The sequence below is a fragment of the Pituophis catenifer genome, unplaced genomic scaffold, assembly GCF_029215685.1.
Source record: "Pituophis catenifer annectens isolate HBS135680 unplaced genomic scaffold, rPitCat1.0.hap2 SCAF_2, whole genome shotgun sequence".
Taxonomy (NCBI): domain Eukaryota; kingdom Metazoa; phylum Chordata; class Lepidosauria; order Squamata; family Colubridae; genus Pituophis; species Pituophis catenifer.
Window position 1 is genome coordinate 253,627,978 of NW_027256882.1, and position 13,595 is coordinate 253,641,572.

The following is a 13,595-nucleotide window of genomic DNA, read 5'->3' on the forward strand; positions in this document are numbered from 1 at the left end:
CTTGTCTGATCTTCTTTTCAGGACCTGTTTTGGAAAGACATTTAATTGCTCCTTTGCAAAAGCCATCTGGAAACTACTATGATTTAAATAGGTTAAATGTGAGGTTATATGCTAGTTATTTTAATAAAAGATGTCTAAATATTAGAATAGGAGAACAGGGGCGCTAGTTTTACTAATTAAATTCTGTGAACTTACATCCGAGAGTCTTTACTTAATTAAGAAAAAAACTGAAATATGTCCCATTAAAAATAGGTAGAACTAGGGCAAATGTGATTAATTTTCTGAGATGTAATTATCAACAAGCAATTTATAAATGGGTTGTCTACAAGATAAGAAAATAATCCCAAAGTGGAATAAAACACATGATGTCAGAAAAGCATAAAAATGATGGATTGATCAGGACAGAGAATGGTGAAACATCAAGCCGAAATATCTAATTCAATTGAAGGGCCCAAAATCAGCCATTTATAGTGCTTAAATTTACTTTCAAGGGATAGGACATTTGATTTGTTCCAATTTATTATGAGAAATTGATTGATTGATTGATTGAGTGAGTGAGTGAGTGAGTGAGTGAGTGAGTGAGTGCCACCCATCTCTCTCTACCAAGCAACTCTGGGGGGCTTATAATACTAATTTTGCCTGCCCTATTCAACAATGGCTGTTAAAAGGCCAGTCTTGAATAGGAGAGCAAAACTCTGTTGTCAGCATATATTATAAAGCCACAAGCATAGTTTTATATGGTCAAGAGAAGAGAAATGGCCTTCAACATGACTCCAAAGGTATTAAAGCAGATGTTAAATAATGTTGGGGCCAAAATACAGCCCTGAGATTCATTCAAAGGAATAACATTTTAAAAATGCCATCTTTGCCACATCTTATTTGTAGTTGATTATTTTTGTACAAGCTTTTACAAGGAGTGTTTGCTTGTTGGATACCATTGCATTGAGTTTTTGCCAGACTTTGGGTCTAGGCATCAAATTTGGCCTTAGATACATAAATGCAGCAAACTGTTTCCCTCCTTGAGAGACTGGAATGCTTTTCTGCAACATGAGAAAGGACCAAACAATGATTCAGAGTAACAATGATTCAGAAAAGCAGCTTAGGCTTCTGTGATTAAGAATCCTTTTGTAGAAATGATGCTAATTTATTATTTAGAAATCTGGCATACAGTTTCCATATATACTGGATAAAAATCTTAAAAATCTGTAGTTTGCAGGGTTTATTGGGTATCCTATTTTGTGGTTTGGGGCATTTATAACTCTGTTCCAATCCAAAGGAATTGTCTTAAATTGCTAACAGCCATAAATAGTGTTACAACTAGAAGTACTTACCAAGTCAGATTGTGCCTATACTAAATAAGGAAAACAAATTGTTGTATCAGGAAGTTTCCCTAATAAGAATTGTTGAACAAGGGAACAGATAACAGTTCCAGTTATAGGATCCTTAAAGGAAAATTGATAGTATTAAAATTTACATTGTCTGTGTCAGAAGTCTGTTTAAAAACAAGGTTTTTTTTAAAAAAAAAACTGGGTAGGAACATTATAAACCAATGAGGTGGAAGATCAGGAACATTATTTACATGATATGAAATATTGACTTCTTTTAATTTTGTCATAAGAAAGAGACACTTTTAATTAAACCAATTATCTATATACTTCATTTTGCTGTTGGTTATTGGATTATAAATTTTAGATCTCTCAATCAATAAATCTTAATTAGAAATGACTGTTTATTAGAACTGTTTATAACATCTTGAGAATTCCTATCTCAATTATGCTAGGTTTAACATTTAGTAGTTTAGGAAGATTTAAATGAGCCAGCATAAAATCATTTAGACCTGGTGACCATTTCGATTTGACTATTTTGTGGCCATGAAACTACAGGGTAAAATCATTTAGTTATTCTTAGATCACATTTGGGAATTAAAAGATGTGTTCTTAGAGTTAATTTTAAAAAACTGAACTTAGCTGGTAGCATTTTGGAATGCAGGCAATAATCTATCCAATCTTTTCAGTATCAGAAACGCCCTTTCAGTTCAAGCGCTGAGTTCTATCTTTCCATCTTCTCATTATGACATTGGATTTTGCTATAACCTAAGGACAGTTAATGTTGTATACGCACATATTCCTTTGGATGGCATTGTCTTCCATGAAATCATTTGACAATCTCAAGGAAAATGTTTGTATAATATGGATATTACATGAGTTAGCATTGATTATATAAATTTTCAGAAATATCCAATAATCTAGTGGAATATGGATTATTTTATATAACAGTAGATATGTAAAGTCATACTGTAGTTACACTAAAGTCTTCCTGTTGGCATATTTTATGTCAGTAAAAAGGTAATTTGCTACAATGAATAGAAATGTATAATCTTTCAAGGAAAATGGTTTAGTAAAATGCCATTAACAACTGGAAAATTCAAAAATTGATTTATCTTTATATAAATAATGGCTGCATCCCCAAATGGATTTATAAATTAATTGCTGACTTACTAGAATAAAACACTTCCTCTGTTGATAAGATTGATGTTATCTGTGTAAGTCCTTGCTCTAGCCCTCACTTCTCCTTATTTAGTTTATCACAGCTGGAGTTTTAATTTGCTGATCATATTAACTCTGATTAATAACTAAGCATACTTTCTTTTTTTACATCAACAGTGTGCCATTAATGAGTGGAAGTGGGATTGGTCAGATATGTTGCCAAGTTACTTGGGACAAAATAGAATCACCTTTGGGACACTGCTAGCACACAGGTATTGAAATTACAGAAGGGGAAAGTTTTCTTGATAAGTTTTGATATAGAGTTATATAATAGAGTTTGATCAGCTTTGTGTTGTTTGATAAAGTGTAAAATGATAAAATGTGAAACAATGTAAAAATTCATTTAACTAATGTACTAAAAGTTTAAATATAAACATCTGTTTCTATACTGATGCTCATTGCATCTTTTTTGCTATCTTCCTTTTTGAAAAGATATTTCTGGAAACGAGGTGCTACCTTATGTGGGATGTATTGTGGGAATGCTTTAAAATCCATAGAAACTGATATTCTTTCCTTGCACGTGAAATTATGTTTTAAATGCAATAAACAAACAAACAAATAAATAAATGGCAGAATAGAAGAAGGATTCATTGTGATACTACAAAGAAGCCACATGGAATGAGTTTGTGTTAATTGAGTTATAAATGGTGAGAAAATGGTGAAAAGTAGGATATATATGTATTATTTTCTTAGGTATGACTTTTTCATGATTTTATTGGCATTAATGTTCACTTACATGAAAAGATGGCAGATTAAGAATGTTTCTAGAGAATTTCTATCATAACAAATGACCAAATAACTCATTTACTGTACGGCATGTTGAATAATGGTAATGAATACTAAAAAGAGTGACAAGTTATGTATTAGTGAAGAGATTTTTTTTCTCTCCTATGCAGTACTAAAACAGAGAAGTATGGGCCTCACAAAGTCTCTTGTATAAGAAGAGCTACAGCAGATTTCTGTAACAACCAGCTCATAATAAATTATTATTTATCTGCTATTTGCAGATAAAAGAAAACTCTGATATGTTGCCCAAAGATAGCCTGAAAGAACATTAGAGACAACAATAACAAATGAAAAATTTTAAATTACTATGCAAAATGGAAGAGTTGAAAATGATTTTATTTGAGAATTACTGAAGTATCAATTCGATTTGATATACAGGTACTCCTTGACGTACAACCACAATAGAGTCCAACATTTCTGTTGCTAAGTGAGACAGCTGTTAAGCGAGCTTTGCCCCATTTTACAACCTTCCTTGCCACATTTGTTAAGTGAATCACTGCAGTTGTTAAGTTAAGAACATGGCTGTTAAGTGAATCTAGCTTCCTCATTGACTTTGCTTGTCAGAAGTTTGGCATAGGGGATCACATGACCTTGGGACACTGCAACCATCATAAATACATGCTATTTGACAAGCATTTGACAAGTGACATTTGACATTTTGATCACATTATCACAGGGAAGCCACGACAGTCATAAGTATGAAAAACAGTCATAAGTCAGTTTTTTCAGTGTAACTTTGAATGGTCACTAAATGAACAGTTGTAAGTCGAGGATTAACAATTTCAGTTGTAAAAATAACATAACTGACTAGATAGTTTTTAATATTCTGAAATAGCAATGCTACTAAATCCTTAGCTCTAGTGATGATTGTTTAAAAAAAAATGTATAGCCTGCATTTGGAAAAAACTGTTTCCTTGCAGAATTTATTTGTGATGAGTATATGTTAGGACAAAGTTGTAACATTTCTTCACAGATCACTAGATACATGGTTATATATTGCACCCGGCCACCTGTAAAATGTTAGTTGCACATTTTTAATATGCAATAGTATTACTATTCTTTTTGAAATTATCAGAGAACAAGACAAGGAAGGGAGTGGAATGGAATGGAATGGAATGGAATGGAATGGAATAGAATAGAATAGAATAGAATAGAATAGAATAGAATAGAATAGAATAGAATAGAATAGAATAGAATAGAATAGAATTCTTTAATGGCCAAGTGTGATTGGACATACAAGAAATTTGTCTTCGGTACATAAACTCACAGTACATATACACAGCAAGTACTAGGTCATAGATCATAATGTCTATACATATATGTCTATACATGTATGTCATATATAGCTATGTATAGAGAAAATGTTAGTATATTTATAGTATTGCTGATTTTCTGTAGCAGCATGTTTTAAAACCTTTATTATTATGGTATACATAATAATTTGAACAATTTTCCAAAATATATTAAACAATGTTTTTGGCACTAAGGGTATCTGCATTTAATCACGTAGTATAGAAAAGAAATGCAGTCTAGCTCTACTTCTTTTATCCCTTTTATAAATATTATCTTTAACAAATGATAAAGTTGTTCTATAAAAAGACTCAACTGTCATAATATTCCGTTTGAATGTCTCATCTATTAATAGTTAAATTCTCTCATACTTTTTTCCCTCTAAATTAGAGCCTATTTGAAACTGAATGTTAGCCCTGACAACAGCCTTTCCTTTCTGTTCTATTGATCCCTTCTCTTCTAAATCTATGATGATTGTGTGCATATGGGGCATACAATTGTGACAGCAATATTTCTTTGGAAACCTAAATTGAAACCAGTTTCTTTGGAAGCTGTTATTTAGGGGAGTATTGCCTCTAATGCTTGAGGTAATATGTTGTTATTGTGATTAGTAACTCTTCATAGCTATATTCTCTTTTACAAAGGACAGTTATACTGATAGATTATATGCTGTTAAATTGTTCTGACTTTTAGGAATGAGATAGTTAGTTCATCTCCAAAATGATCTGTCCCCAACCTGTCTCTTCAGAACTTTCAGCAGTGCACTCATTGTCTTTATAACAAAGTTGTACACCATGCTGCTGGTTGTCTTGCTTTCTCTTTTCCTCTACATTTCCCAGTATTATTGATTTCTCAAGGGAGCAAAGTCTTCAGATAATGACTTCAAAATATGGAAATTTCAACCTGGTCATTTTTGCCTTATTTAATAATCTGTTTGTTTTCTTGCTTGTGCATGGTGTTCTCAGGCATCTTCTTCAACACCAATATTCAAAAGCATCAAATACTTTTCTATCCGGTTCATTTAGATTTATATCTACTGTCAAAAATTGAGGGGTTGTTATATTGTTCATTCATAAAATTAAGTCAGTCTGAACTAATGCTGGTGTTACATTTGTGTCTTCCAGTGTTAAAACTAAAAAAGCAATATCCCATGTTTTGACTAAAACTAATTACTTTACAGGGTGCTCTCATTGAAGAAAATAAAAATAATTTTGTGTTTCAGCATTCTATAATCTAATTTCATAATTAAAGTTGAATAACAACATAGTCTACTATTTTTTGTGTTTGGCAAAAATAATTTATCTATCTTTGCTACATCTTATTTTGTATAATATGGAGAAAAAAATTGCTTCCTTTTTAAGCATTTTTAAAATTATAGCCTATTTTTCTTTCCTCCAAAGAAGATTTTTTGTCTTAATGAATGAATGCAATTATTTTCAGGACATTGAGCCAATTATAATTGCCTTCACACTTCAGATCATATTTTGTTAAGAAAAGAGAGTTTGAAGACTACAGACAGCTCTATAAAAGGAGAAAGTTTATCTAGTTAGCCCAAAGCATTGATATTTTGGCTCATTGGGTAGTTATCTTTATTGCCTACAGATTCCTTTTGATTTAAGCCAGTTGTTCTCCAAGGAGAGATTTAAAATCTTGCCATATTTATAGTGTTCTTATTTGTAAAGTTGGCACTTACTTTATTGTTTCACTGTAGTATTAATTGCCAGACACATAAAAAAATGTAAATTACAAATTCTTCAGTATAATGGCAGCATATGTAAAGATTTCTCTTGAATCATGTAGCAAATTCTTGTTTTCAAAGGGAAATTCCTTTGTTGCAGATCTCCAGATTGTTGTGACGAGAGAATAGTGTCACTCCAAAAGTTTGCAGCATATAATATATCTCTGAGGGAGGCTTTTTAAATAAATCTTTAGGTTGACAGTTATGATACAACTATATTCTCCTTTCTTCAATTCGTTTTGTTTAATTTTACATCCTTTTTGATTTGTCTAAAAAAAAACATATTTTCATTTGCTTTAACCAGGTGTGGGTTTTTTTGTACAGACGCTAGCACGGTAGGATTGCAGTTGAAAGTGAATGAACCAGTGAAGCTTGGAAAGGCCATGGCCCTTCTTCAGATGGTAGCGATAAGTTGAAAGACTCATTAATCAACAGCAGAGTCACAGGTGTGGTGGCTTTCCTACAAACTGCCAGCAGACTGTGAAAGTCATATCTACCACACAATGCTGTCAAAATGGGATTGCAAACACTTGTGCCTTTTTCTCTTTCAACTTGAAAAATGCTGTGGTTTAAGTAAGGGAAATAAGCATTTGCACTAATTTTTAAAAACTGGATCTATTTTTATCTCTAAGGACTGCAGTAATAAAATGTGACTACATCGATTTATATGCATACTAGCTTTGCTATGTAACTAGTTATTGTTTTATAATCCTGAAAGGATCCAGTTGGCTTACAATAATAATTTGTAATTATTAATTACAAGCTTCATTTATAATGTTAATGAAAATTTAATGTTAGTTAAAATCTAAGCATCAGGAAATTAATTTCCATCCAAAGACTGGTTTTAATATAAGAGCTGGTATTGAAAATGTTAGGAATGGGATATGCCAGCCATGTTAAAATGTATACAGAAAGAACATTAAAAAATCATATTTATAAGTTTACCTTTTATTAAAAAGGAGAGTTTTTTTAGGGTCAAATTAGCATATTTTTCTCTCCTAAAAACAGCCTGCTCTGTTTATTATAGCAGAAAGATTTACTTTTTTATGCTCTTTGCTATATCAGAGCTATTGTTATTAATATGGGGAGGAATAAAATTGTCTTTTTCTGACCTTTATTTTTTTATACTTCTTTTTGTTATTCTTTTAATTTAGTAATTGCAGCCTTTTAAGAAAATTCATAGTAAAATATCATGAATATGTGCGTATTAATTGTACTAATAAAGAACTTTTTAACCACCTGTAAAGAACTAAATCTTTGTCAGTGAGGTTTTAATAAAATTAGCAGTAAAATGATATAATTACTTCTGAGATAATTGTATAGGTTATTCAATGCTACATTTGATTTAAAAAAATGAAGTCACTTCTATGCATAAAGCCAAATCTCAGTAAATGCTATATTGGATTCAATAACTTATTGTTAATGAAGTACAATGAATTCTTTTTGTATGCAGAGCAGCAGAATCTCCTTAATCAAATTTTCTTATCATCAATCCCATTTTAAATAGCTAATGTAATACTATTCCACTTGTGGTTTTATTTTCTTTTTTTTTACTTCCCGCTATCTCCTTTTTTGATCAAAATAAGATATAATTGAAGACAGTTCTTTTCTTAGGATTTATCCTGTATAAATACCCCAAGTTTTATATGATACTTTATATTAGCATAAGAAACTAAAGCAAACAAAAGCATATGTAATTTGTAATCTTAATTTGTAAATTTAGATTTCTTGCATACTGCTATAATTTTTAAACATCTCAGTTCACTAGGGCACAACGAATGTTAAATGCCAGTGTCAGTCAAAGCCTATAAGATAGGCTTTCAAGCACCTACCAGATATTTCTGGATATAAAATGCCAGCAGTTAGGAATTCTAATAATTTGAATCTTCTGTTTTTGGATGGATGGATAGAGGAATGGACTGACCAATAGAGTCTTATACTAATTCTTCATCGCCAAGAGCCCTGATCTCCTAAACTAAATGACCCAATTAGGGAGGAGAAGGAATACTAGAAAGGAAAACATTTGGGGTTTTGCTCTTTATGGAGTGGCATGAATAAATTACAAAGTAGCTACATATTTCTTTTGATTAAATTCACTGGAAGTTACTTGAAAAACATTCCAATAGTTCATTCCATATCTAAGAAGGTATCATCTTGTTGTACATGATAATCAAAGGCAAGTTAGACCAATGGATAAAATAGTTATGAAGCCTTGTTACCTATTTAGGTCACCAAAGTTTATGATTACAGCAGAATCATATCTTCATACTTTTTTATTTTTAGCCCCAAACATTTATTATCTAGGAGTTCCAGTAAATAGTCAGCAATATCTGTTATTCTGCCTCTTATGACCCATGCAAACATATCCCTAAGACTTTTGCTTGAAACCTGATAAATATGCTTGAGTCCAGATATTCATTGTATTACTCTTATTTGATTTGCTGCCCAAATAATTCCTTTTTCTAGAATTTGGCTTTCGAACTGGATGCAACATTCATATAATTCTTTATTATTGTAGGAGATGACCAGGCTGAACCCAAGGGAGAGGGTCACATGTGCACCAATCATGAGTCCCTTCACACCTACAAGAGATCTAAGTCCAGCCCACCTTGAATTCCTTCTATTCTTATCTCCCACTAACTTCCTTTGGCCGTTAGTAGTTCAGATTCTTGTAGAGAGCTCAAGCTTACAATAAATCTTTATACACATTTGAACTATCTTGATTTCCTGATTTTCCTAGCGCTTGACATGTTTCCTGGTGCTTATTCTAATATACACTCCTATTTCCAAGTTCAGAATCTCACATTCATTTTTTAATTACTTGATTGCTTCATCGTCTGTAAAGAAATCTATTTTGAATTGCCTTTTGCCCGAAACATGTTCCTTCTGAACAGATAGCTCAGTTCTACAAATGATATGGTTTCAATGCTAAATCTTAAAGGAGCCTTTTAGTCCTCTGTTACTCTGTCTTTAACTGGGATGCATAGCTTCATTTGAAATTTGACTCTAAATTGAATATTCTAGAACAGTTTCACAATTTTTTCCTAGTTTGACAGCCACACTTTTGGAAATTTTCCAAGAGTTTGGATTTGAATGTGGTAAAAACTACATCAAACTGAAAAAGTTTTGGAAAGTTTACTGATGAAGTTCTTATGAAACTTTGAGGTCCAAACTGTCAGGAATCTTGTTCCTAACAAGAAGAGAGCCATAACAAGAGCCAGTTTGGTGTTTTGTTTAAGTCACCAGGCTAGAAACCAAAGACTGTCAGGAGGATATCTGAAAAGAATATAGCAATACTGGAAAAAAACAACATCCAGAATCAGAATTAAGAGATCAGAGCTAACAGATCAATGTTGATTTATAATATAAAATATTCACACAAGCAGAATTGGAAGAACTGTAAAAGTCTATCTAGGGCAAAGAAATCAAAGCCTTGCCAGAAGTAGCTAAGGCAAACCACAGAGTTGGCAGCAGAGGAAGCCAGCACAATAAATCATTTTCATTTTCAAACCAGGCACCCACTTCTCTGCCTTCTCAGAAAAAAACAAAGCCATCTAATTAAAAAAGAAGAATTGAGCATATTGAACAGCATCAAAACAACAGAATAATCTTGCTTGCATTGAAGCTTGTACCAAAGAAACTGCTAGCGCAAGTATTAAAAAGATGCTAGTACAGGTAATCAACTTATGACCAGAATTTATGTCACTATAGTAGTTAAATAAGTCACATCCAATTTTATAAACTTTTTTGTCATGTTTGTTAATTTATTTATGTATTTATGTATTTATGTATTTATGTATTTATTTATTTATTTATTTATTTATTTATTTATTTATTATTTAAATTTTTATACCGCCCTTCTCCCGAAGGACTCAGGGCGGTGCACAGCCAACACTAAAACACACATATACAAAAAATTTAAAAGCAATTTAAAAATATATTAAATAATTTGGCCCCGATATTATTAAAAAACTAAAACAACCATTAAAATTCATGTTTAGGCCAGCCCAGCTTGTTGGAACAATAATGTCTTGAGGGCACGGCGAAAGACAGGTAGTTCAGGGATCATCCGTATCTCCGGGGGCAATTCATTCCAGAGGGCAGGTGCCCCCACAGAGAAGGCTCTCCCCCTGGGGGGTCGCCAGTCGACATTGTTTGACCGACGGCACCCTGAGGAGTCCCTCTCTGTGGGAGCGTATTGGCCGGTGGGAGGCTATCGGTAGCAGAAGGCAATCTCGTAAGTACCCAGGTCCTAAGCCATGGAGCGCTTTAAAGATGATAACCAACACCTTGAATCGCACCTGGAAGACCACCGGGAGCCAGTGCAGCTCGCGCAGGAGAGGTGTTACATGGGTGCGCCATGTCGCTCCCATAATCACCCGGCTGCATTCTGGACCAGTTGGAGCCTCTGAGTGCTCTTCAAGGGGAGCCCCATGTAGAGAGCATTACAGTAGTCCAGATGGGAGGTGACGAGGGCATGAGTGACCGTGTGCAAGGAGTCCCGGTCCAGAAAGGGACGCAACTGGTGAATCAGGCGAACCTGATAAAAAGCCCCCCTGGCCACAGCCGTCACATGATGTTCTAGAAACAGTCGTGCATCCAGGAGGACACCTAAGTTGCGAGCCTTCTCTGAGGGGGCCAAGATCTTATCCCCAATAGTCAGCGATGGAACCAGCTGGCTATACCGGACGCCGGAAACCACAGCCACTCGGTCTTGGAATTACTGCAATTGCTAAGTGAATCACACTGTCGTTAAGCGAATCCAGCTTCGCCCATTGCTTGTCAGAAGCTGACTGGAAAGGTTGCAGTTGGAAAACACATGATCCCAAGATGCTACAATCGTCATAAATACATTGCCAAGCAATTTAACAACATGCTTCAAGGAAGTGAAATTGAAGCTTGGTTAAATTTAAAGAGGCAACACTAAGCAATTACAAGCCAATTACCTGTTTATCAGGAGCTTTCAAATAGCTAACATGCATTTCCAGTCATTAGATACATAGCTGGAATAGTGGATGGGATCCAAGCAGAACTAAGAATATCTGGATGTGAGGGCAATCTGGCTACAACATCTGTCACCCCATTGATTGCCAGAGTTGATTCAGCTGATCTGGCTGGCTAGGCGGGTGTCCCCTTTCTCCCTCACTGCTCTATGTGTGTCCCTCCCGAAGCTGTGCGCTCGGTGGAAGAGGACACCATCCCAGATAGGAGTGTACCAATCTTCGATCAAGGGTATACGATAGCTGCGCTCCCCTGCTAGAACTTCCAAACAAGCTCAAGGTCTAAAAGTAAGAATATCACAAAAATAATGATGATGAATTGAGAAGACAGCAACTGGAGAAACAATGTACCACCTAGTTAGTTGCTGCAAGAAGATTGCAGAGACTGAATAGAAACAATGGCATGAAAAATAGCAATAATGGTCTAGAATACTGGTAAGAAATTCCAATTGTTTGCAAAACTTGTGGGATCACAAAACTTGTAGGACAAAGTAATAGAAAATGAAGAAATTAAAATGTTCTGGGAATTTTAAATTTAAACAGACAAGCACTTCCTATATATAATATCCCAGACTTAACAATTCTCAATAAAGTCTAGCTAGTGAATGTTGCAGTTCCTAAAGACAGCAGAAGAGAAGAGAAAAAACTTGAGAGAATCACAGTATGCAAGGACCTGCAAAGTAAAATGACAATGGTAAAAGAAAGCAAAGATACCACCAATAATAATATGTGCCTTGGGTATAATCCTAAAACATGTGGAGTATCACTTGAACACCATTGACATTGACAAAATCACGATCAGTCAGTTTAAAAGGCAGCTTTACTTGGAACAGCTTACATCCTGTGACAATACCTTTAACACTATCACACAGTATTGCCTATCCCAGAATTTTGAGGACTCAATAGATGGATAAAAATGCCAAATCCAGTCTAAACATCTAGCTGACTATGTGATCAATTTAAATGCTTAATTTAGACTGAAGAAAAATCATACCGTATTATATATTAGTTATCTCAGTGAGGACTCAGATTGTTTACTATACCATAGTAATGATACGTTAAATGAATGTTTTACTGAAAAACTAAATTATAATGTTTTCATTATCCTTACCCTGCAATTTTTGTCTATATGTCTTTTCTTTGATTTTTTTCCTTATCATTTTTTATTTCTAGAATAAATTTCCTTTCTAATGTAGCAAGTTTTCTACTGTAATCAGATTCCTATTAAAATAAAAGTGTATCTTTTCAGCCATGTATAACTTTTTATATAAGTTATTATAAAGTTGGTTTCAGTATTTTCATAATATTGTGACCTTCTTTTTGCCCATCTGAGATGTATGCCAGATACTTCTAAATAATACGTACAGAAGATGTTTTTCCAGATCATAAATGTTGAATCTTAATTTAGTATTTTCACTCTTATTTTGTATATGACATAATCTAAGATATACCGTTCTTTGTACTATTTTGTAAGGAAAAAACTGGCATGAATATTTAACTCATTGAAAAAATTCTGTAGTTCTGCTCATTATCACTGAGTTTCCATGAGCAGGTAACAAAAATGTTCTATCCTAATTCTGTCCTGTCTAATGACTTATTGCTTTCTTGATATGAAATGTTGGAAACATAGTTTAATGAGTTTTTGTTTTGTATTAAAAACACAGCATATAAACTGGGTGCCATTAGACTCAACCCATTATCCACAATCAAGTTTAATGTATTTGAAAATAGAACTTTAATAATTTTACAGTATGTTCTATTATAACTTGATTTCCCTTTTGCTGAATGCCAGCATTCTTTTAAGGTTTAATTTTTTGTTGCTATGTGTCATAGTGAAATAATATCCTCTTTGTAGATTTTTTTTAATAAATTATTGTAATCAGACAAATTCTCTGTGCTTAATATTTAAGAAGATTCTGAATTAAACCCAAAATTCTTAGATTAGTCACAATGTTTAATATACTCATAGAGCTTTTTTCCAATGTGTTAGAAATAAATGTATTCTATTAGGCAAAATATATGAAAATTGGTAATAGTATGTGAATTTATACAAACTTAATTATATTTATCACTGAAACTTTATCTCAAATATTTTGGCTGAACAGACATGTTCTTGAAACTCACATTGTAGTTTTTAAAATGGTAGTTTTTATTTTTCAGAAGGTTCTTAGCTGCTAGTGCATTTGCCACTATCATTATTTTCCACTGTAAACTTCATGCATTTTTAAATTCCGT

At 33.3% G+C, this 13,595-nt stretch overlaps 1 protein-coding gene across 2 annotated transcripts in view; it reads left to right on the plus strand.

Moving 5' to 3' along the window:
* The window catches only part of KIAA0825 (KIAA0825 ortholog), a 168,804-nt gene that overhangs the window by 83,457 nt on the left and 71,752 nt on the right, over nucleotides 1-13,595 (plus strand). For both annotated transcript variants that reach the window (XM_070935756.1, XM_070935757.1), the window contains exon 19: nucleotides 2,664-2,758. In XM_070935756.1, coding sequence (XP_070791857.1) covers nucleotides 2,664-2,758 — 95 coding nt within the window. The remainder of the gene's footprint in view (nucleotides 1-2,663; nucleotides 2,759-13,595) is intronic.